The sequence below is a fragment of the Malurus melanocephalus genome, unplaced genomic scaffold (genome assembly GCF_030028575.1).
Source record: "Malurus melanocephalus ecotype Western Australia unplaced genomic scaffold, MMel_1.1 scaffold_82, whole genome shotgun sequence".
Classification (NCBI taxonomy): Eukaryota; Metazoa; Chordata; class Aves; order Passeriformes; family Maluridae; genus Malurus; species Malurus melanocephalus.
In genome coordinates, this window is record NW_026623314.1 from 1,685,128 (window position 1) to 1,711,734 (window position 26,607).

The 26,607-nt window shown below is 37.3% G+C and overlaps 1 protein-coding gene across 2 annotated transcripts in view; it reads right to left on the bottom strand.

Annotated features, from left to right (window-relative positions):
- Positions 1-26,607, bottom strand: part of EML4 (EMAP like 4) — a 145,142-nt gene that overhangs the window by 25,919 nt on the left and 92,616 nt on the right. For both annotated transcript variants that reach the window (XM_057367670.1, XM_057367669.1), the window contains exons 5-11: positions 24,885-25,013; positions 21,831-21,856; positions 21,355-21,387; positions 9,806-9,929; positions 4,814-4,963; positions 3,299-3,368; positions 1,959-2,069 (exon numbers count right to left, since the gene is read on the bottom strand). In XM_057367670.1, coding sequence (XP_057223653.1) covers positions 1,959-2,069; positions 3,299-3,368; positions 4,814-4,963; positions 9,806-9,929; positions 21,355-21,387; positions 21,831-21,856; positions 24,885-25,013 — 643 coding nt within the window. The remainder of the gene's footprint in view (positions 1-1,958; positions 2,070-3,298; positions 3,369-4,813; positions 4,964-9,805; positions 9,930-21,354; positions 21,388-21,830; positions 21,857-24,884; positions 25,014-26,607) is intronic.

A 26,607-nucleotide genomic window follows, 5' to 3' on the forward strand; every position in this document is an offset into this window, starting at 1 on the left:
TCAGGTCTCACAGGATAGACCCACAGCTGCACTTCTGTTTTCTCCTTAAATGCCACCATCACATACACACAACTTGACATTATCAAATTCTGTAAGCACATCTCATTTTTTATTCTCACGGGTCAAAGCACCAGCAGTTTCATCATGCAGCTGGTGAAWCTGCAGCAAAGGTAACACTTTCTGAATAAAACAATGCTTACAGAGGAGGCAGAACAGTGCCTACAGTATTAATAACTGAAATAGCTTATTTTGAATGATTTCACAACAAAATAGTAAAWATATGGCTACATGTAATTAAAGGAACAGAAAAAAAAATGTTAAAACAAAAACATACTTATTCCCACTTGCACAAACCAGTTGTTTTAAGGACATTTCTAGAAAGATTTGGAGGAGACTTTAGTTATCTTAAAGTTGATTCTTGCACTTCATTCTCTAACAAATTATGAAAATAAGTGGCAGAAATTATTATTTTCAAGCACTATTATGAGCAGCAATATGTAAAAATATATGTGAGTTATTAGGCGGAAAGAAACCCCGAAGACAGCATTGGCGATACTCAGCTCTTGTGTGGATTAATAAATTCTGTGGTAAAAACACAGTTCTAGATACTGCACATGAACTGTTTCAGTCTAGTGAGCAATCATGTGAGACTGTAATAAGGTATAAAATCAAGTTTCAGCTGCAAAATAGAACCTAGTCCTAAAATCTAGTCCTCCAAAATGCCCTGGGTTGTTTTGTTTTGTTTTTAAAATGGTGGAATGCATTCTTATTCACTATGAAAAAGTCCATATCCAAGTACATAAGTTTGATTGGTCTGTTAAGAGTGACAGGAATGACAGYACTCCCTTCACATTACTGTATTTWMYTTKTKYWAMYMWWKRKTWRMAMAAAKWAAAGTCTTACYTACTGAATCACAARATGTACTATAACTCACAGCAACATCTCAATATGAAGTGAAACAGCAAGAGAGTGAAAGAATTTCTTTTCAACAGGTCACCCAGAGACATTGCTGAGTTTTCATCCTTGGAGACACCCAGAACCCAGCTGGACCAGCCTGAGCAGCCTGCTCTGACAGAACCTTCTGTAAGCAGGACAGTGGATGAAGTGATCTCCAGACATTCCTTCCCACCTCAGCTGTCCTGTAGATCTTTTCCTCTATTAGCAAAATACTGCAGATATTGTTTTTCCTGCATTTTTTGTTTTTTACATGTATTCATACTTCTTGCTGGAATGCAAGAATCCATCCTGGGTTTTCAGGAGGTCTGATATGTCTCAGTCTTTTGGCAAAAATATAGYGGCAGCTTAAAGACTAAAATATGCCCATATTTAATAAAAAAACCCAACTCATTTCCAAATTTAAAGTAAGAACTTTCTGAATGCCAAGTAATGCATCTACATGTGCTACCAATTTTTCTGATGAATTCTATGGGCCCAGTAACAAAGACTTCTATTTTTTTTCTATATAAAAGTAGAGGCAAAAAGTGAACAAGCTATTCCTCAGGAAAAAATAGTAGAAGATAATGTGAAGGTTTTTTTTTTTAAAAAAAAGATTTCCTGTTGATGGATAAAAACCYATTCCAGCTGTGAAAGCAAAAAGGTTAAACCTCCTATCAGAACTCACTAAATTCTGTCCTCACTAACAAATTTGTTTTTAACATCAAAAGAAAAAGAAGCAAGCACCTCACAAACAAACGCAAACCACCAAACCTGGTGTGGACTTCAATTTGTAGTCAAGGTTTTTCTTGCCTGCTATTTATTTACCGTGCTAGTTTGTTACCACAATTTTACACGTGCCATTTCCTGTTTTTCCAGCCAGTCTGCTGTCAAGCTGGTTTTATAAAACAGACAGAAACTTTTGGTGTTAAAAGTGTGCCAGTGAAGAGATCAGCTAGACAAAATACCGTTCCCATAGGACTGACCCCATTATTTCCCACACCAAGGGACTGCGCCCATCTTACCGCTTTGGAAAAATCCAAGCAGCCCACTCCACGCTCAAAGGTGCCGAGGCCGATAATCTGCAGCGTTGTCAGGCTCACMGAGTCCCACACTCTAACATGGGGCTGCAGGGGCTGCGTGGGAAAGCAACAGGACACACGGGTCACCAGCAGGGAAAGCAATGCGCTGGAGTCACGCTTTGTTAAGCAGATGCTGCCTGACTTACAAATTGCAGAGCAAAATACACCATGACCTGTGCTAGGGATGCTGCCGGATACTATCCTCAAAGTCAAAAGGGGAGTGTCAAGGCAATGTTGTTCCTTATGTCTCCTTWTGTTGTTCCTTATGGGCTATGAATGTGGTAGCGGGGCCGTCGAGGCAGGAAAGTGGCATTTGATAGTTGTGAAAATATTATGACCGATTTAAGTAATTGAATAAATAATGGAAGAGTCATCTTGCATTTCAGACCCCAGACTAGTGAAATTATGCAACTGAAAATAATTATCAAACCTGGGCTTATTCTATATAAATCAGGAAAAAAAAAAAAAGAAACAAAACCTGGTGCACTAAGCCTCTTCACCATCACCAGCCACTCAATGAAAATCTCCTTACAACTACTATCCCAAACCAGCTTAGAAACAATCACAAATAAAGTGGGAATTAACTTGGTCTAAGGACAGCATTCACCACTGAAAGTGATAATAAACCTTTGCACTGATGGAAAACCAAATCAACCAGCTCTAACAAAAGTCAGAAAATGCTCAGTGGAAATCATGTATACAAAASCCCCCGCATAAATTTCTTAAAAAATACAAAAAATTAAGTTGAAGATCTGAAAAAGAGTCCCCCCTTCTACAACTTCATGAAAATAATCCAGCAGTTCAAATTCTGACAGAATAATGCCAAGACCTGGAGAGGAGCATTTAAACACACTTGCTCTCAAATGAGCAAGTTTATAGGAAAGCTTGGCACATCTTCCATGAATTTTCAAAGTTGGTTTCCTCTTCCATGAAGCCTTAAGACTATACTAACCCACAGAACTGGGCACTTGTTCTCCCTTGGGAGAAGACATATTGAAAGCAATTTGACAGAAAATATGTGGCCTTATAAATCAATTCCAAGCTTCACATTTGCTTGCAGATAAAGGACTTGGTGAGTTTCTGCTCTTTTTAATGTAYGGTTGAGTGTTTCATCGTTACTGTCTTGCTAAGGATACAGGATTTACCTGAGAAACATCAAAATATCTCAGTAAATGCMGTGCATAATATAAACTGCAGACAGAAGGTGATGATTAAAAAACCCCAAACCACTTTTTCCTGATTTTCAAAACAAGATACTACTGCTCAACAGCTCTATTACTTACCCTTCCATCTTTATCCACTCCAGCTAACTGTCCTGTTGCAATTCTAATTTTGTCTGGATGAACTGCAAGACTAAGACAGACAGAAATATGACTTGCTTTTGCTGTCATAGGTCTTCAAAACTGAGAGGTGTTTTATATATATTTTTATTTKTTTCTCAACAAAAGCCCATGAAGACACTTATGATCCTCAATCCCACTTCTAATGAGCCAGCTTGAATGCTTCTCATCAGATATTTCATTACACACTCTATTGACTGTTTGCTGACACACAACCAGGAGTGCCAGAAGAGCCACCTCCACATGTGCTCTGACACATCTAAGGTTTGCATGACATTGGGAGTTCAGTGTAAGAAAATCTACATTGTCTTGTAATGAGCTTCCCACACATAGTTATGTGCTGTGTTTATAAATACTACAGTGTATTTTATAGCTAAACCTAGAGATGTCRTGAACCTGGGGTAAAAAAGGCAGAAAAGTTGGCTGAGGGCTTGCCTGTGCACCCAGGAGTCAGGGATTACCGCCACTTGAAATGAGTTAYTGATGTAATTGTACTAATGAAGTGTGGTGTACTACCAGTGGAAGTCAAACTYTGCCCTTCCTTATGACATTTTGCTTTGAAGCTGATGTGAAAAAAAAAGATTTCAGAGAAAATATCCTCTTAATCCTTGGGATTTTTTGACCTATCTTGTTATTTGCTTTCTCTGTAAAATTAGAAAGGTGAAGAAAGCTATTGAAAGAATAAAGAGGGCCATGGAAAATCAGAAGAGGTCATAATGACAGACACCAAAAAAATTTACAATTCAGTTCAATTTTCTGAATGAAAGTGAAGAACACAAAACTGGCAGCATTACTCCCACAGGAAGCAATTACACAGACAGGAGAAAAGAGCTTTGTATGTCAAATTTTCTCCAGTCAGGTACAATACAGTAGAGAGTTCATGGTCACCATTGCAYTTTGTGTTCTCTTCAGACTAATGTGGCAAATTCTTTAACGGMCTTTGCACCCACAATGACATTGGTTTCAATCTTCTTGCTTCTCTAGGTTGGTTTTTTTTTTTTTGCAAACATCTTTCTGATTTCCCAGACTCTCTTTATATTTGGATAGATCTTTAAAAAAATGAGAAAATGATTGCTCAGTTTTCCACCTGGTTTTCTAGTTCTCCTTTAAGATTGCACTTACTGCCTGTGATGAATTGATTTACAGTTAGGCCAACAAAAATTTTTAATTTCTGGGATAACTATTTGGAGTAATTTATGCAATGATTCTTTCTTCAACCTGGCACTCTTAGATTGTCTACATAACCCCTAATTTTACATTTAAACCAGACATCCTAAACTAGGATGGACTGCTTTAACACCATTTGTTTGTGCTGTGTTTACTACAGTGAAATCTACTGGGACTGATTAAACAGGAAATAACTACAACTATGATTAATTAGTTTCTACATACAGTAGGAAAGGAAAAAAGAAAATTCTGCATTACCCACATACTTACATGCAAATATTGTATACTAACCATTTAACACAGTCCGTATGACCCAAGTAGTGCCGCTGGGTTCTCTCCTCATAGTTAAACAGTACCACCACTGAGGCTATGAAATACACAATTTCTCCGGTAGGAAGGAGGTAAACATTGGCTCGACAGTCTCTTCCACGATACCCATATCTATAAGATTTTTTTTTTAAGTCAAGGTTTTCATAATCACTGAAGATCAGAAAAAAAACAAACCAAAAACAACCAACTTTTCTTTTTTTTTCTTAAAGGATTCCTGGGGAGCCCTCAGGTCAACAAATGCTCTTTAAGTTTTTCCCTCTGGAACTACAGCAGTTTCACTAATACAGCTTAAAAAGGAAACAAAAGAAACCACATGCAACTGGACTTYAGGAAACCAAATCCCTCAAGAAACGACAATCATTGATTTTAAAAATAAGACATGATAGAAGTAAAGCAAACAYAATGCTGCAGTTGAGTAAAAATTTCCATGTGAAATTTCATTAGGTAACAGAAGGACTCACTATTCTCATTTAACATTTTTTACAGTAACAGAACTGTGTATTAGCRGACTGGAGAGCAGAGTATTGGTTTCATTTGGCCTCTTAAAACAATTCCTAATGCCCTACAGAAAAAGGCAAGCTTCTGCACAGCAGCTGCCAAGTTCAGGAAAGATTTCTTTAGACCGTTTTAGAGTATTTTTTAAACATATCAAACTCCAAAGGAATTCACACARTGAAAAATATTCTATCCAAATCTACCCAAAATATACAAAAGGCAAAAGGAATATGCACAGCTCCTAATGGCATTCAGAAGTTTTATGCACTGTGAACAAGTCTTAGTTGGCTCTGATCAAACGTTATTACAACTCGTTATTTCTTTGGAACAGGTGCAGTTTTCTTCATCTAGACTATTAATGTGGCTGCCTGCCTGTATTTCAGTTCCCTGGGTCACTCAGTACAATTAACATCATAACTCAGACTTTAACAGCTAACTCTGTAGCCCAAAAAATATTATTTTCCTGTTATGTCCTGAACTTTAGAGAGCTTTCCACTTCATTGCCAACTAACACACCTGCAACAGCAAGAAAAATATGGGAAATACATTAAGCAACTTTAGCTAAAGGATTCCAGCTTTAGGTCCTGGCTAATCAGGTAAATAAAAAGAAGTCAAAGGCTCACGTGGAGAAATCTGGATGGATGAAGGTGGCCCTTTCTTCATAAATGAAGGCAGGTGCAATAGTTCAAATTTGAGAGTATCTAAAGTRGTATCACCTGATCTGGTAACCTGGCCTCTATTTTTCACAGAAAAGGCCTAACTTTCTATCAAAAATAGCAATGCACCCCCAAAAATGCCCTCTACAATAYCTTTCCTCTTTTGCAGTCCCACCAGACCACAGAGCTGCTACACCAGAGGAACACTTGCAAAATTAAACACATGCTGTAACTAAACAATAGTTCAAAGAGGAACACTGCATTCAGATGTCAATTAAACCCCTTTGGAGTGTGGAAAACAAAACAGATTTCTATCTTGCTGTCTTCCGTTCAGTACAGAAGAACACAATGGCTCCTCTGAAGCAGAGATTATTCATAGGCTTGCTAAGCAAATGATACCAAGAGAAAYGCTGATACAACACAATGCTGAGGGCAGAAAAAAAGGATGACTGTCTTTCTCTTCCATTACTATTAACTTTCCCACAAGATTTTCCTCTTTCTTCTTCTTTTAAACACTAATGGAACCAAAAAAACCCTAGAACGGCCTTGTATAAAAAAAAAAAAAACAAACAAAAAACAATAAACCAAACAACTGAACTTTCAAAAGCAATGGGCTACAAACCAATGAAAATATTTTTTTCTATCCTGAAGCATGAAGAATGCTATTCAAAATACCTTCCCAGGGGAAAGGCAGATTTTGCTTATCCGCTGTATACAATAGGGAGTGTATTGATAAGGATTTAGTAAGATTGACAACTTTGAACATTCACCCTAGAAGAGTATTAATGATTTACACAAACATGTTTTTCCACRGAAGTCTTCCATGCTTAGCCAAGCTAGAGCTAAATATTTTGGCACCCACCATTGAGCTCTGACATTCATAAAGCTGCAAAAAAAAATTACATTTTCTCAGTTTATTCCTTTCCTTTACTCTTCTAAAAAAATAAAGTAGCAAAGACTGGSTGAATTTTCTAGAAGCGCATTTTTTACAAGCATGTAAAGGAACCACCTGTTTCGTGGGACAAATTTTTCTGCTTTCTTTATTCTCCATCCTAGACTACCTTGAGTGAAAACAAGAGGCACTCTGCTCCACAGMAGTTCTTTCCTTCTCCACACGTGCAAAACAAAGCAGCAGATACAATGCAATACAATTTATTGCAATAATTGACCGTGTCTCTACAGAAAAAGTGGTGACACAACTTTGATGATTGATTTCCACTGAATTTCAATGTTAATCTTTCAGTGAAACTGAAGATTAAATCAGGGAAATAGAGAGATAGTTGCTTTGATATTAGGACAATTTTTCACCAATTACAAGGACAGTTTTGTCACAAGACTCAATAGGTTTAAAAATTTCAAGTTTTGGGTTTTTTTTTTTTGCTTGTTTGTTTTAACTGGCTAAAAACAGTTACTGCCCTCAGGAAAAATAACCAACCATACATCAGAATTCAGCAGTGTATTTACCACTGTCTTCAATTATTGTTAAAAAGAAGAGCACTATTGCTAAAAATAATCTCATAAAACAGACTCTGAAATACCCTCCTGAAATTGAGCTACTATACAATGGGAGAATCTATTAAGTCACTGACAAAAGCTGCACTGCCTGTGACCTCTGAAGCTACTAAATAAGCCAATTTTGCTATTACTAGGAATGTCAGATATGCTTTAACCAGTTCTGAAGTGCAATAGCAAAGATTGCACTACAAAGCAGGGATACTCAAACTAAATTATTAAATTTAAATGACATCACTCAGGAACCAGACACAGTCATGAGCTCAGAYTTCCCCATGAGCTGCTTTATCTTGCCAAGCAGCTTAGGCATTTCTTCAAAATGACAGTAATCTGCAGGGCAGACAAAAGCTAAGTTTCCCTAGTTCAATCTACAGTACAGGGTATCAGTGGTTGAATAAAACTACAGGAAACACCTAAAAAGGAGAACTGCCCCCACCTCCCAAAACAACCAATCAGCCAACAAAAAAAAAAACCAAAAACACTCCAAGAATCTGCCAGTTGTTTCCTGAAGTTGCTCATAGTTAGCCAGCATCTTCCAAAAGACAACAACAAAGGAAAACCTAATTATAAAAAAGATCATCCAGAAAGCAGGAGAATTAAAGGAATTCAAAACAAAACATAAATTGAACATTTCAACACTCAGTCGATATTTCAGGTGCAAAACACTGACATTACTAAAATACTCAGTGAATCATGGTCTCCATGCTTTTTTAATGAGGTGCTCAGGGTTCAGTTTGCCATCATATTTGCAAGCTGCAGCKATCTTGCAGTTTTGTTCCCTTTTATAAACCTGTGCATAGAGCAGATCTGCTGCTGCTGTATGTTTCAAACTGAAGAGCAATTTCATTCAAATTCATAGCRACCAATATTAAGCCTCATGAATTTTACTGCCTTTTCCTCATTTTCTTCACCTTCACATCCAAAAGATACCCTATGGTCTGATTTAGGATGACATTTCCTCAAACAGATTCCAAAACATATGGACAGTCTGTTTAGACTAGATTTATTTCACTTTAATTARACTCCGGCAGCCAACTGGTTTAACCTGAACTTAAGGTTCTTAGACATTAAATGTGTCCACACTGGGATTTGCACCTACTTAATTGAGGGTGTGATTACATGATCAGTTTTCATCAGTCCAAACTGCTCACTGATGCTGGAAAAGTAGAGCTGATGTTCCTCCAGTATGCCAGTTCCAGCCCTTGCATGCTTGTGAGGCAAATCAAACTAATGTATTGGTCCTGCTTGAAACTAACTGCASAAAAAAAAGATTACATTTCAGCCAGATCAGTGACTGACCCTACTCACTCCACAGTCATGAGTGCCAGCATTAGCAACCAAGAGCTGAGATGGTTGGAAAATTGGGTACCACACTTAACCAAGCATGAATAGAGCTCTGTTTTCCTTCCAGTCAGTTTTTAATCCAAGATTTTCCTCCGGACATGTGACAGTGTATCATCAACATTCCTAAAAAATCTTCATGCCTTCAGCAACATCAGAAGGATCAAACTTCAGATTATTACAAGAACTCAAGTGCTGCCTAGACACGTTATTTTACTGAAGTTCTAAGAAACTTACTTACACAATCACAGCTTACTGGAAAAATCTGCAGACATGGGGGAGTTACAGGAAGACCYAAACGTGCGCAAAAGCTCATCTCTTAAAATGAATTTAATGTCTGATCTAGTAAACTTGGAGAATTGTTGTCAGCCACCCACCTACTCAGTTCTTCAAATGATAAATTTAGGCCATTTAATATAAACTAGTTTCCAAGAAATTAACCACTTCACTTCGGAGCTGAAGCTGAAGCACAGAAGCAGTGCAAGGGGTGGTTGCTTCTGCAATCCTTACTCCATAGGTAAGGACAATAAACTCAGTATCTTCCGTAGTTCTAAAACCTCCTAAAAAGGACCAGAGATTGAGACCTAACAATGGCCCTGAGGAAAAGCCATTATTAATATAATGGGAGGCAGAGAGGGACATTTTTGAAACTCTAACTCTCCAAAGACTCTTTCTTTCACACTAAATAAAAATTAATAAATAAATTAGGATTTGTTTGAACAGCAAAACAAACAAAAAGTACAGCATTTCTGTACCTCTGTAGTCTGCTATTTAAAGTTGTAGTATACAGGAGCTACAAACATTTCCATTGTTAAATTAATTTGAACTTTTTTCCCCACTTTTTTGTTTTTACCTCTTAACAGAGAAGAAACAAGACTGGATTCTAAAAGGTAAAAATGCAAGACAAGACAAAAAGAAAACAGCCAGTAGTTATTGATGTTAAGGATACACCCACTCCAGTTTTAACTTTTCAGGAGGCAGCTCTGTCCTAATATCATCATAGTTTTCTACATCAGAAGGAATGAACATTGTGATTGGTCGGCCTCGCATGAACATCTTGATATATTCTCCYTCTGTTGAAACAAAAAGGCACATTAATCATGTGGAAGTTTACACAAGAAATAAGAACAAAAGAAACCAGTAATAAGCACAGAGATGCAAATCACACTAGTTATATAACAATTATTTTTGAAATGTGAGCTTGGTAAAGGCCCAGATTTAATTTTTTTTAATAGAACATTAAACACACACAGAATAAGCGTTAGTTGAATCTGTGATAGAACAGACTGAGCATGTAACACTTCACACATGCAAATTAAGTCATAAAGGCAAAATTCAAATTCAAATCTGAAACAGAAAAAACAATTAAGTCACAGAATTACAGGATAAGGTATTTCAGGTGGAAAAGGACCTGAGGAGCTCTCCAAGTCCAACCTCTGCCTGGCCATGAGGCCAGACTAGGTTCCTCAGGCTTTTGCCTAATGCAGATTTGAAAAACTCTTAGGATGGAGATGGCACAGCRTCTCCTGGCACCTGACAGCACTTGGGGGACCTTTCCCACAGAGCTTGCTCCCTGCAGCTCCTCTGTCCCCAGACTGTATTCATGCCAAGGACTCTTCCTCCCTGCAGGTTCAGGATTTGTTATTTGTCCCTTCTTAACTCTGAGGTTCCTGCAGGACCTTCTCCCCCACACAATCACTGGGCCCCCGCTCTGCTGTCACAGCGAACCTTAGAGTGTGATGTGTCACCTACCTCAGGTCATTGCTAGAGATGCTAAGACAGAGGGACACTGCAGGGAAAAGTGTCCAGAGCTTTGCTGACAACTATAATCAAGAATTATACATCAGCACAAACTAATACAGCAACCTGAGTTATTAAACATTGGATCTTGAAGAATAGGAAGAAGCTCAAAACGACTCCAGCTAATACTGCTAATAGCCATGACAAAACACATCTTTCCATGGGAGCATCTGAGCACTTTATGAACCTTTAGGAATTTCTTTTCAAGGGAAGTGAGCTTACCTATCACCAGGGAAAACTACAGCCTCATTGCAAAAAGCACTGATGATGACAAAGAGCCAAATATATCACTAACTTTGCATCAATGAARTAGTAACTTTTTATCACTCTTCAACTTCTTTAATAATTAATAACTATTTTTAGTGTAAATATTAACCAAAGCAATACAATATTCTGCTGTGAATTTGGAACAGTGACATTCTTTTACGAGTGGGGATTTTAAAATCATAACAGACACAGGGAACTCAGAGTTCAAACCAAAATTTGAATAGTTGAGTAGAACTGGAGTAGATAAATAGCTGCAAATTAGCCATTCAGTATTAAGAAATCTCTAATCACATTTGAAACAACCAACACTGAGCTCTAAAATTAAGATTTTTAATAATTACTTTAGTACCACTTTAAGAAAACAAACATGAAACAGTCTTCCCCATAATGTCCAGGGAATGCTTGGAAATATTTCCCCAATTAAGCATAAGATTAGTAATCAGACTGCATGATTGTGCAATGTGTGTTTTGCATTCCCTAAACCATCTAAAATTGAAATTATGAGAAACTCAGACTTATTTTCACAGAATCATATCATCACAGCTCAAGTCAAACTTGGAGACCTGAAAAGGCACCAGAAACCAGGTAATTCTGGTCACACCAGAAGCAATGYAGGCTCAAAAATAGTCTCTTCTGCTTATAGAAACACTTYTAGAAGATGCAAAGATCAAGAAATRATGAAAGTTGTGAGCTAGACTAAAGTCTCCAACCTTCTCTGAATTTGAAATACTCCTACTGTACAGACCATAAAATGTATTCTGTCTTACTGCAGTCAAAGAGAATGAGAGAAGCAAGACCTGTAACTATTTTAATCCACTTAAGATATAAAGCAATTTTGAATAAAATTTGGAAATTAATTCTTGACGCTCAAGATAGATGAGACGGAATAACTGAAATCACCAGACTACTGAAAAAAATGTGAATATTCAAGGTTACTTAAGAAAAGTATTTCTGATCATCGTGAACTTTATAATTTTATTTATAGTGTTGTGTGAAGTTCTGTGAAATACCCCCTCAGCTCTGAAAACACCAGAAAGCACTAGCTTTGAACACAGCACTGATGATCCTATCACACAGCATTTATTTGGACAGCACTGAAAAACACAGSAAACATCTGTGGTGGCCGAATCATTTAATAAATTCAGTAATTCCTAACTAAGAAAGAACTATCCATGAGCCTGTGTGGTTTTAACATCTCTGCTTTGCTCAAACTTAACTAGATCAATGAAACCATGCACTGGAACATAAGCTAGTTAGAACTATTTTTCTACATGCCTGATACTCACTGTGTAGATTTTACAACATATATTTCTTAATTTGTCAAAAACTTTTGGTTTTTTTTCCTTAACACAATGTAGTTGGACTTAATGCTTGTTTTAACTTTTTTTGTTTGTTTGWTGAAACAGACTATTATCAAATTTCCCAAGTTTCTCAGACCTGAAAAACATGGTTAGTCTTTTCAAGCCAACCTTCTGAAAACAAGAATTAATTTCACTTGAATTTTGTGTCACTTTTGATCCTGATAGAACATTTACCCTGTGCTGGAGGCAACAGTCCAAATACAACTAAAAGGTAGTGAAAAAAAACCACCCACAAATTCAAGAAATTATTCCTGAGCAGAAATTATCATAATTGAGCATTTTGAAACTAACACATATATAAAGATACTTCTTATTTAGCTTATTAATACACTGACGGTTGAGTCATATAAGTCCAGTATGAAAGCAACAAATATTGAAAGGATGAAAAACAGTTGTCTTGCTTTTTTCCAAGAACAAACATGGGCCCTTTGAACAAGAACCCCATGAGTCCCTCCACTGAGAACAGTAGAAAACCTGTCTCAGATAAAAWAAAGAACAAAGGAAATCACTCCCTGGTAGCTAAATTAGACACAATAGTTATTTTACCAAATGTTCATTGCTTAATTGCATTTCTGAGAAAAGCTAAAGATTGGAGCTAGTTGACATAAATGCTTAGATAATTACTACAAACTAGTACCATGTCTCATTTATCCACCAATAAATTTTTATAGTATGTATATTCAGAGATAAAATAACACTGGCCAAAGCCAAGAGTAATGTATTAACAATGACCTTTCTATTAAAATCTGGCACCCACAGTCTTATAAATTAAAGCCCAAGGGTATTTACAAAAGACTGTTCATTGTTAAATCATAAATTCTTACTAAGCTTGACACTTCTGGTTCTACAAGATCAGTGCGAAAGGACACCACAAATTTAGGATCAAATTTCTCATTGTTGCTTAGAACAGTGGAGACAACCTGCATCTGAAATTCTTACGGATGGAGACAGTTGCACCTGTTGGACTCTGCAGAGAGAGGTGAACAGTCCAAGAGGAATTCAGTTCAGTCTCTGGCAGAAGAGRCTCTCCTGGAGCTCAGGGAAAAGAATATCTACAGGGCATTCAGACACGAATTAGCTCTCTGAAGTTTTCCATTGAAGAAAGAACATTTTTTACCTTTATTAGCTAGCTGCATTTACTCAAGATTACCTTTGAAGATACATATTCAAAACACTTGTTAGAAAGACTTAAGCCAARTAAAACTTGATTAAGCTCTCCCTAAAGAAGAGGAAGGATTAGAAAAAAAGAGAGACAACCCACTGAAAGATTTTTTTTTTGTCAAAGACTGTAAATTTCCTTTTGTTAGAATAACCTGTAGGGCGGATTTAATATTAACTCTTTTGAAATAACAGAGAGGATGGCAGCATATCAACAACATCATTCTCAAACAGCAATTCATTGCCTGAGGCCAAATTCTTGTACTTGTAACTTAAGAAAATCAGTGATTTAACTCTTTCATGCTATAGTTGCTCAACTAAATGATCAGGAGCATTAGACTACATTTCTTTCCTGCAGCCTCACTATTTTCCAGTAAAAGCAGAATGTCTAGACTTCTTTTTCCTTGATCATGTTATAACAGATACATATGCAAGGAGCAACAAGGGAGGAAAAGCCACCAAACCCCAACCAACAAAAAGTCATTGACAATTCTTGTTTGTACCAGCCTGAAAACACTAGGTACAAAAGTAAAAATTCTTTATTGCATATAAAGAGATGTTCAGAACCCACTGTGCAGAAGCATCTGGAGAAGGTGGGGCTGGGAAATGTGTGTGAAGAAACCTTAGCACTTTGTAGGTTAATTAATTTGCAACTGCAGACATCCTATAAATCCTTTCAAATGTGGATCAAACCAACTGAAAAGTACAATTGAAGCTCTGCAGCTGGCACACTCAGGTGCCATGGATTATCCACACCACACAAAAAGTAACAGCTTGGGCCCAGAGTTGCTACTAAAGGTAGCATCAAGTGGCTGCAGCGCCCTGGCTCCAGCGGCCAGCTCTTCACCAAAAACAGCTGGAGCTGTTTTTGTGTAGCTTTGAACTCAAATTCACAGCCCTTGCCAAACTCTGCTTGGCTCCACAATATTTCACCCCTGAAGCCTGAACAATCTCTTTACACAAGTGCCAGGGAACACAGGATCAGCACTCATCATTTATGCTCCCAGGATTGGCTCAGGCTTATTAGCCTCATGTAGCAGCCCTCTGGGTGTGCTGGACTAAGCAGACTCCACGCAGGTYTTGGCTCTCCGTGGGTTCCCCAGAGGTTTGGGGAAATTATTAACTCAGCCCCAYAGAGGCAGAAGCATTTAATTTGACTAAAATGTGGTCCCAGTCAGGRGAAGTGACACAAAACACTGCTTGGAACGAGAGACACAAAGAGAGAAGCCAGGACATGGTGAGGGTGTATGTAAAGGTGGGCTTCAGCACTGTTCAGGCACGTAGCTTTGCAAATTAATGCAAATTAATGTAATGAGCTGGAGGAACATCATGGCTTGGCCCAGCTCAGCCCAGTCCAGTCTGATAGACACCCAACATGCAGTTGAGGGCAGTGGTCTCTCTTTGCTTGCATCACTGTTTTTTACTCTGCAGGATACTGCAGCACCCACTTTGGAGAGCAGAGCCTTGGCTGTCACTTGGGATAGACGCAAACATGCTTTGCTGATTTCAGATTAGCATCCAAAAGTCTCCCACTACTAGTTGGGAACCTCTCAATGTCCAGCTGACAATAAYACAAAACCAGGTTGTCTTTTTCTGTGTGTGACATCATGGCTGCTCACTTCAAAACACGTCTGGTCATCTGCTGTCAGAAAGTGCACTGGGTGAGCATTAAAACAGCAATCATCCCAGCCTTCATATTCTGAAAAAATCACAACATCCAGCTATTTAACTCTCTTTTTGCATAATAAGGGTTTAGTCTGTCTCTCCACCACCACAAAATTTACCCTTTATGATTATGGGTGCATGTAGTACTCCAGAGAACCTACCATGGTTTTGATGCATTAACACTTTCCACAAGGCCTCTACCTCCACTAGAATTATTTCTGATACATCCTCGAACTGCATTTGTACTTTCACAATAACCGAGTGGTTTGGTCTTTGTACAATTAAGTGGCAKGTTATACCCCTTTCCCCTACCATTTAATTCTGGAAAAGACCTGTTTATAGGTAGAACATTGCCAGCAACTCCTCTATGTGYGATCTCTCACCATGAATAATTTATTTTAGACTAATTGAGCCTCAGGAACATCTAGGTCTTACTGTATCAAAATCTCAGGTTCCAACTCCACCGCCAGTTTGGCCTCYCAGCTTTGTGTCATCAGTGAAATTTCAGTGCTTCTACTTTCTTGTGTTAAGTTCATTAGTGAAAACACTAAGCCAAATAGGTCCCAACAGGCTGGATGCAGATGTTAGYAAACAAAGTATCTACAGCATGTTCTTTGGAAGTTTACAGCCAGACAGAGAAGAAAGGAACAAATATGTTGGTGAAACAAGGTGCTGCTAGTGAGAGGGAACTCCAGAAGCCCAGCTGATCTGCAAGGAAATGAGTGCAACCCCTCTGACAGTCACCGTAAGCCAGCATAGCTACCTTGCATGCAAGGAACTTGTTGATAAAGTATGGGAATCTAGGACTAAAACCAGGGGCAAATAAAAAATTGTAGACAAATAGCAGACTGGCTGAAAGTTTTCTGCAAAGCCTCCTCGTACCAAGAGCAGATTCCCATTAAAAAAAAATAAGCTTTCAAACAGGCTAAAAGAAAAAAAAAAAAAAAGAAAAAGGAAAAATAAGGAAAAGCAGCTCAGTAACATTAAAATTCAACTCCCAACAATTTCTATTAGCTCATTTTGGAAGAAAGTTTAAAACCCAGCAAATTCAAGGAAAGCAAGCTGGAAGGTAAAGCCAATTCAGAATCCTACAGGTGATAAYAGAGAGCAAAGATATTGCAATACAAATCATCTGAAAGGCGGAAATTACTGCTTCCATGAAGCCAGCACAGAAASACTTAAGCAATGGCACTTAAGACATTTCTTACTTCCTGTGAATCATATTCTTAGGGTAATACAAAAGGCTTGCAAAGGCAAATAATAAAAATATTAGGAAAGGAGGAGAAAAAAAAGATCAAAGAAGTCTTTGTAGATTAACTCAGAAGTATCTAGAGTGAAAAGCAATTCAGAAGACAGGAAAGATACTATTCAGAGTCTGCCAAAATTTGAAGACAGTGACACTACAAAACCAAAGTCCTCCCATTTTCCAAAAAAAAACCATTTCTCAAAGAGAAATCATGAAGTGGTTTTGTAGAAGCATGTGACAAACTTTCATCTTAATTAACGATTTCTTCAACAAAATATTGGAAGAATGTATTTTATATTACACTATTCCTCATTAGACAATACACTGAGGTAGTATAATACAGACAAATGTACCCTGCAAGTCTATGCTGTAATTAATTGCTCTGCAGCCCGCAAGCATATATGTAATGGGATGTCTAATGAGCATACAGTAGATTTTGTATTCATACATATCTACACACACACACAAAGAATAGATAATAGTGAATAAATAGCAAAATTATCTGGGTTTCTACATGGCTGTAAGTTTAGTTCTAAAGGAATTATTTCAGTAATTTTGCAAATTATTACTGACTATTTTTTCAGTAGGTCCCACCCCCATCTAGTTTGAAAGATCAACATGGGCCGCTGCATTAAAACCCCCAGCTCAGTTCTATTTGYGTGCAGCAGCACCCTCATGTGATTTATGAGCAAATGAAAAACCCCAAAAGACTCTTAACTAGCCTGGCCAAGCAGAACACTATAGTAATATACAATAAACTATCACATCCAGGGTACATTTATTAATCTGTCTTCACCTTCTAGTTGCTTGACCAGTGAAGTTATGCTTCTTAATGCTACAAATAGCTTCTTTCCCACAAGCCTTCTGCTTTCAGGACTGTGTCCAAGAACTCTGYAGGACCACTAACCTGAGGGACAAGGGCTTAGGAGCCTGTTTCTAATTTAAACCAGCACTAACAGCACAGAGACGAATAACCAAATCCAGCCACCATGCCCAGATCATTACATTCTACATTACAGTGGAATTAWAATGTGGCTGCAGGTCTGCCACCTCTCACCCCAAGCTATTATGTGCCAATGCTTGCTGAACCTGACAGACAGACACACACTGTTGTTATTGAGCCCTGGTACGATGCCGACAAACAGTCTTAAAAAATAGATGACAAGAGACTTGCCTTGATTTGGAATGATTTTATAGCTTTACCTTGAAATTTCTTAACAGATCTTTGGTTATTAATTTTACAGAATCTGATAAGTTAACTTTGCCTTTTCATTTACTGGGTGACATTAAGAATCTAGGTATTAAAAACTGCTACCAATAGTACTGAAATAARTGAAGTTTAACATTAAACTCTAGCTTTTTATTATAAAAAAAAAAAGAAGAAAAAAGGAYTCAGGAATGCTGGACACAAACAAGCTCAATAAGACTCTATCTAAATGTTTCCTGCTTAAATAATAAAATCCTCACTTCACCAAGAATCAATGAGAAAATTCCCAAACACACAATTTGTGTATGCAATACTGTAACAGTAATSATGGTTTTTAACAATATACACTGTGACTGAACAAGAGCAAGAAGCCCAATGGAGAGACTGGGGTCTCCATTTGCCCTCAGGTACACGAGCACCTTCAACAACCATCTGATACAAAATCTCTGTCTGATGAGAAAGAAATCTGAGGTAGTCACTGAATTTTGCACTCTCARCAGACAGGACACATAGCAGGGTACRTTTTTTCCATTGWGTGCTTCATGATTGCTCCATGTGTGAAGTTAGAACTATAGCACAGTTAAGCTRAAAGAAGAAAAAGTACTGGAAACTAATAAAGCACAACTTAAAAAAAAAACCAACAAAACCCAAAAAACTTAGGAATGCAGTGAATGTTTTTCATTAATTCTTTCACATATGGTTCTTATTGCCATCCAAAAAGTTTAAGTGTCTCTTATTACTTTATAATAAGTGAACAAGTGATTCATATATGGAGCTGCTATCACTGAAAACCAAACTCAAACATACAACCTCAGTGAAATAAATTACCTTTTATCTTAAATTAAACCAGGTCTTTAACTTCTGGATATAAAATATGAATGCCTTATGATTAATACTTAAAAAATGTTTCTGTGGAAGTGAGAAGCAAGATGGCCTTTTTGGCAATTGTAAACACCTGCTGGTAAAGAATTTAAAAGAATAACTTTAATTAGGGTCCTTTTAAGGCTACAGTAAGCACCTGTTCATTTGACCCACAGCTTTATTGGATTTTCACAGAATTTTAGTCCTGGATTTTATTGTAAAAAGGCTGGCATGCTTTACAAGAACAAACAAACAAACTGTCCCTATTACCTCTGCTCCAGCACATACCCAGAAGCATAAAGCTCAGGACTAACCTTAAGTGAAGTATATGCAACTCAACCCAAGTAGGAGGGATAAAGGCACCAAGGGAATAAAACTGGGTACTGAGAAGCTAATACCAACACCAAGAGAAACCACATTGGATCTACACAGACTGTGACAAGACAGGTATTATTGCARTACCTTCTGCYGCTAGACAAATTAAATTCTAAGAAYTAAGTATGCAAAAATGTATTCATCTATATTTTGTGGTACTATATTATACCAACATTTTCAAAGCTGTTTCTTTAACAGTGGAATGAAAAACAGGAAATAAAGYGAATCCAGGATGTTCAAAGCAACATAAAATTGTCATCTTCCATCCCATTATCCCATGCAAATACCTTCTGCTATGAAAATTTGCAATTTCACAGTGATTCCAAACTTATTTTATGTGTGTATAAAGACACTGACGTATTTTTAACATAGATTTGCTTTGAAGCTTGACAGTTTGCATATCAGCAGTCTTCCCAAGAGCCTCCTTCACAGAATTTCTGTGTCGAGGAAGCACATGGATACAGTCCTTATGGGAGGTGAATGCTGGGGGCATTCACAGTGTTTTACACACAGTTCAGTGAAATGAGCAGCTCAGGGGAACTGCTGTAACTCAATTAATACCGTGCTAGAGACTGCCYGCCCTTAGAGGCAAGGGCTGGCAAGCCACAAAGGAATGTTAAAGCAGCTGTAACTTTTCCTGCCTTTGTGTTCTGCAACAGGAGGGTTCTGTACGAACACCACGAGCAAGGGCAACTCTTCACCTCAGCCTGCCCAAGACAACACTGTCCAAGTCCACAGGATTTACCTCAGAAACYTTATGCTAACTGTCTGTGCAACTCTTCAGCTTCCTGACCAGCTGGGTCAAGGTGCCAATTGGAACTTGGTTTACTTMTGTGACAACTGTCAAGTACAAAACAGTGCTAAGGTCAACTGTCCTGAGAGAGAAGTGACCAAGAATTGCCAAGCTTATACTGGAAAGGATGGGTGAACCTGCTGCAACAACAGTAACTTACACATGCTTTTCCTTGGGCAGTAAAAACAACACAAAACCWAACCCAGTCTCAGACACACAAACCTTAAAACCTGTCCAAAAATACGTTCAATGGTCCATATTTTAAAAAAAAAAAAAAAAAGATCTTTGAATTCTCTAAATGCATCTGCATCCACTTTAGAGGCAGAATAACGTTTTGCCACGCTATGTGTTTAAAATGGAACAAATGCATTTTCTATAAGACTACCTCCACCTCCCATATATGTGGGGCCCTGTTATCTGCACCTTGCTTCCCTTTCCTTCCAGATAGGTTCACAACAGACTGTGGTATGACACACTTGGAAGGTGTCCATTCAYCACATCTTCTGCACAGTAACACAGTAGATAGTAGGGAACAAATGGAAGCCACTGAAGTTACAGCTACCAGAATTAGAGAACTTCAGGATGGTCCACTCTYGGCAGAACATGTAGAGTTGTAGAAGCACATTGTAAGGAAATAATTAGTACTGAAGGTATTTTAGCTGTGTGCACCTTGGCTTTGTGAAAAGCTGTTTTTAGTAGAAAAAGTATTTTTAATATAACAGTTTTATTCTAAAACTTGCAAAGCTAAATTGCAGCTGCTCTGGCCACTACTGATTAGCTTTCCTTTTTACAGTAACCATTGATGCACACATRTACTGTTCCACAGGTGGTGTTAAGCACCATGGCATAATGAAACATTTCTGYGTTGTTCTTCATACTTCTTCATATTTTCATACCTGTAATTTCTCTATGAACTAGAAAAAGACAAAGCAATTGGATTCAAGTTGATTTTGCTTTCATTCCAACAATTCATATATTAACTTTCAAAAGATCAAGGGGTTTGTTTTCTTTTTTGAAGGAGACAAAAAGCAATCAAACCATGAATAATGTAAACTTGCTGACAGCACAGAATCYGAAGACTGCAGATTTGTTAATTAGCAGCAAAAAAGCACGAGACAAAACCTCTGTACATAGATCTGTTGTGTACAGCATGCACTTGGGTTACATGCTTTAGTTTTGAAATTGCATGCTTCAGTACAGTTTGCAGGACATCAAAGCAGAGTAGTTTTGCAGCACCAGAAGCAGACTCCTTTTGTTGTTACATCCCACCATGTTCAGATAGAYGGCTCCTCTTCCTGAGGAATAAACCAGCAGCAGCAGGTAGCCACAGAATGCAAGATTCATTGGTGCAAAGACACAAACTTCAGAAGAGACTCATTTTTCATTTCAAGAGACTATATTAAAATCATCAGTCTCTGTTCTTGTTTAATCAGCATTTATATGTTGTAATATTGGCAAGACAGAAAGCTGAGATAAAACAAATCTTTTAGTTGGCAGTTCTTAATATTCTGATATCTTAGGCAACAATGCAAAACTTATATTTGAACACATATTCCCCTGAGGAAATTGTAAGTGTCACATCTACTTTAACTATCCCCAAATAATCTCATATAAATTCAATGTGCATATGCATATAAATTTCCATAAGAGAGTTGAAATATTAAGAGAATATGCACTGATGCTCTTTAATAGCAAAAAGCCAAATAAAAGATTTGTGAGTGCTAAATTAGAAGAAAGCGACCAAAGGGCATAGCTTGATTCTTACCTTGGCTGTTTTTTTCACGAGTTGACATTTTTGCTGGTTATGGGACAGAAATAAAATATCTTAAAACTATTTCTAAACTCTCACTAACACCTGCTTGGATGAAGACTGACATGTAGACTGACAAAACTTTGAATCTTTGTTTTCATAACTTCTCTCTATGCACATAAACATAGAGAAAATAATTTTTAAAAAGGGATTTGTTTCACAAAAGTAAACCAAATCCCCCCACCACCCACCTACCAAAAATTTCTGTACTTACTAAAGATCCAATCTGATGACGTATTCCTCCATAATTTCAAAGACTCATATACATGYCTGGAGCAACTTTTTGCCAAATGAATTCTGGGAGCTGATTAATGCCATTTTATCTCTAAATTCCTGTTTCATACATATGTCCCAATGCATTCATTTACAGGAAATATTTTCCAGTCAAAAGCAAATACATCCAGTATTGAAAAATAAATAGTTTTATTTACCTTGGCTGACAATGACATCTTTGTGCCTGGGGAAAAATTCAAAATATTATCATTAATAATATGCAAAATGCTTATCAAGGCAATACCATCTAATTTTCACCCATTAATGCATATGGCAATCTCATCAGATTCTGTGTACAGTGTAACTGAGTATAGGATGCTCAACAGCTAACCTGCGATGCATTTTTACTCACATTATTCCATGCAGTTCACTTATCTTTCAAGTAACTTAGTCTTTGGCCCTATGACAACGGCTTCTAAGAACTACTCTGATAATTACAAAATACAAAAAGCTTTTAAAAATAAATTATGGAGGGTATGTTCCTTGTGCACGGAAAATTCCATTTTGAGAATGAGAACTTGTAATAACCAAATGTTTTAAGCTGCCAAACATCCTCAGGCCTGCATGCAAAGCATTTAACACCTGTCAAAATAAGCTGTCAGCATAGAACACCACAAATTTTTCTAGGAATTAAGTCTTTGGACACATGGATTAAAAGCAAGCAAGTTGCAGTTTCATTTAAACCAGATCCCTGTAGCATTACTGGATGTGCAACATGAAGTCTTCGACAYTGTGTAGTTGAAACATCTCTCCTTACCAAGCCAGAAAGGAATTATTCACAAAAAAAATCTCAGTCAGTTAAAAAAATCAACAGAAATACTAATTTCCAGCATCAGACCTACTTCTTAATAGAATAACACTCCTTGATAGGCGAAAGTATTGCATAAAACACCCTCTTCATTTRAAATTCAGCAGAAAGGTATGAGCGGCATCCAGTATTTTTAGCTGGATGGAGGTCAAATTTTTGAAACAGTGACAAAGGGTCAAGCATATGCATGAGGAAAGTCATCTCTGGCTATTGGTGGAATCACCCTTTACCACACTGCCAAATAAAAAATTTAAAGTGGATTCCCAGTCTTGCCTCAAAAACACTGAATGATGGGCTGCCGTGGGAACCCTCTTAACTTCTTACAGCTTTATCAGACTGATTTACAGCTCAGTGCTGACTTAAAGACTGAGCTGTGTAAACAAAGTTCATATCCTGGGCTGATAGTGCAAAGCATATGTAAAACATTTCTGTCCTGGGGCCCACATTAGGGGCTAAATTCTACTCCCTTGCACAAGACTCCTGTAGCTTCAAATAGATAAGACCAACTTTTCTTAACTGGGAGCAATAAATGCAATATAACAATATCTTTCGCACAATACCAACAAGTTCTTATGRAAACGTGGCACACAGAATGCGAGTAAGAAATGAGTATTAATGTGTGTGCTTGTACGAAAGCAGTGCCTTTGGTAAAAATCTGAGCATAAGAATGAGGTATATAACAATACATCACCCAGTCTTCAAAGAGGTGACGGTCTACAATTCATATCTGAAGCTTTGTTTTTGCCAAACATAAAGATACAACAGCTTCAAGACAACTTTCTCTACCAATAATTAAAACTAATCTTTTTTTGTCCACACTTTTGTTAGACACTTAACTTTTTTTTCTATGTTAGAGACTGTAGAAGGGCAATGTTTAAGGTCTCCCAGAAATAAGMATCATAGAAAAATTAAATAAATTACCTCTATTTTGACCGTGTCTGAACCAATATAAAAAGTGTCAACATAAGTAAAGTTTATGTTTTATTTTTAGTGAATTTGAAATATACATCACACTGTGAAARGTATTTTATCAGCGTAGCAAAAACCCCAGCAAAAAAATCAAGGCAGAGGGTTTTGTCATTCCAAAATATTATCCAGTAGTACCTTGCTGTGATCTAAATTGCCAAAGGGCTTTTAAATTTCAACAGTGAAAAGCAATTATAAAAGGAAATTCTTGTAAAATATGTAATATAATTCCCTCACACACAGCACTCCACTGCTCTGCAGAACTCTTCAAACTAAGTATAAAGCTTTTACTAAATGTGCCGAAATCCACACCCAAGATTAGATTGTTTTTGTTCTTCCCATTCCTAGGGAAGAAGGAATGCACTTGCACCACTCTTGACTATGTATTTGACAGTGTTATGTGCAAGCTAAGGAGAGCACTACAGACATGCTCATAAAAAGACTGGCAATTAAACTAAAAGATTTGAAGTGCTTTATTTGTCAGAATGGGAGGGGTTTTCAGGTAGTTCTGCCTTGGACCAGTTAAGGGCTATTTGAATGAAGATTAATGAGCAGATCTATGAATTGGCAGACAACACCAAGATGGAAGAGGMTGCCAGAACACTGGGGGATACTGGATAGGAGAGGAGTAGTTAAAAAATCAACAGTACCATTTCAGCAAAATTTCAACTAAGTCAAAAAGAGAAATTAAGCATGTGAATAGCAAATGGGAAGCCCAACTGGCAGAAAGTACTGAGGACAAGAGTGGGCTACAATGGGGGTCAACAATGTGAGGTTAGGGCAAAGGCAAACKCTTGCCCCAGTGCTGGCAGGAGGAGTAACTACTCTGTGCTATTCATCCCCAGAGGCCTTCCCTGGAAGGGAACCAAGGGAACCACAAACCAAGAAAACCTTCTGCTGAGGAAGAAGACAAGAATGGTTGGCTACAGCACATTACCTGCTGAAAGTGACACYGAAAAGAAAATCCCTCCCTATTGTCCTGAACCTGCATTTAGGAACTTGCTAAACAGCTACATTAAGAGACCAATCTGAAATAATAAAAGAATATTCCTACTATTACAGTCTACTTTGGAAACATATTCCATGTGAAATCCAGAAACTTACTCCAAGGACATATACTTGCATTTTCAAATCATCTTCAATCAGGAAAAAAGCAGTTGAAAGTTTCACATCACTGGCATTAAGCCGTAAATGTCGTAATTCTGCTAATCCATACAGGCAATATTAAAACATATTTATAGAAGAATTATTTTAAAATAATCTTAAAACTACATGGGCATCTAGAGCATCAAACTGGCAGGTTCTGTAAGTACTCACAGTAAAAACAAAAAAGCGTAAGGTCCTAGCATATCCACCAGTAAGTTCACTAGAACTGTGTGATTTCATAACATTTTGACTTGAAAATTCACTTGCTTTTATGTACCAAACCAATACATACTTGTCTGCATTCTTTGCCACTTTTGATATTAGTTTAGATGTTGATGCTGCTCTCATGAGCTTGTTACGACTGTCATCTGAACTCTCCCAAGCACTGTGAGGTTTTTCAACAGTCAAGGATTTCTTTATGCTAGAGGAAACAAAAAAATATTTAGAATTACAAGATAATAATGTAACAATAACTGGAACTCATATGCAATGGAAAGATCAAGCAGCAGGAGACAAAAGCAGAGCTAGATCTTCCTTCAAGCTGCAGCATGAAACARGGAAAAAAGATTAGTCAAAAAGTTCTAACAGGATGAATGAAAACAATTGAGCAAGACAATTGCCACATGTTTTATCTATTCTTTTCCATTTCCAAATGCTCTTACATAAAGGCTTGAACAAAAAAATAACTCTATACTTCATTACTAAATTGCTAACAAATTACCATAAGGCTAAGTATGTAAGCCTTAAAGAATTAACTGTATTTAAAAAAATCAATTAAGTAGAAAACAATGTAATTTTTTYCCCTGATTAACTGTTCACTGGCTTTAGCACATTGATTTCTGAGGCAGAACAGTTCTATCAGATTACAGTTTCATATGGAAGCTTTGCAGTTAGCACATACTAAATCACATTAATGGCTTTAATCTTTTTGAGACAAATGTCTGCAAACCTCTTTCATGAGTAAGACAAGCTAGGTTTGGCCTGATACTACAGACAATTAAATCCACGAATTCTGACGAAATTTTTCAGCAATCTTAYTGCAGCCAATTTACACTAATGGGAACTTGCAAATTTTGCAGTCACTAGTTCAATAATTTCACATACGCCTTAATCATGGAATACATGTTCAGAAACTCATCTAGCCCAAATTACACTTCAACCAGCTGATTTAGAGTTTGCACATGTCCTGCTAATTGTATCACACTTCATCCCGTCAGAAATGCTTTTTGCAGGAGTTARGTCCTGAAATGCAACCTTAGTAATGGCAAGCTCCTTCCACAGCACCTCAAGAGGCTCAAAGGTCCTGCGACAAACAAGTTGATCAAATCAAGTTAAACCCTTATGAGATTAAAAAAGGCATTTAACATTTCCCCRCACTGCAAAAGATTAGTAAGCAAGACTTCAGACATCTTTACAGTGAGATACCAGGCAAGAGAACAACAGGCCGCAAGTCCAGCTTCAGACAACTTACAGATTTGTGCAAGACATGGAGACAGAGCCTTTATGGAGTGTTATAACATGCATCAGTCAAGTGGAAGTTTAAATATTTATTAGAGCTGTGAATTCAAGCAATGCGAGACAACAATCTTGTGAACTACAGGAAATTTCAGAATAATAAATTTAATTTTCATTTTGTTTGTCTCTAAATGTCAAAGAGTAAAAAAAAATTTACACCTTCCAAAACAGCAAGGTGACAATGAATAGAAACAAAACCATGCCATAGTTTTGAAACTATCTGCATAGTTTTGAAACTCAGAAGATACCACCCAAATCTTAAAATCCATTTTCTTGACTTCAAAAAGCCATCTAATATCACTAAAACATATCCTTTTTTTTGTGCCTAATTCCCACAAAGATGAGTGGGAACTTAAGAGGCAATATTAAATAAATTTTGCATTTACTCAAGTCAAGCAGTTCTATGATCTGGGTGTAAAACCAAAACTTCACTCACATAAAGAATCAAAGTGATCCATCCTGCAACCTAGCAGGAATTTAAAAGGGAAGAGCCATGAAAT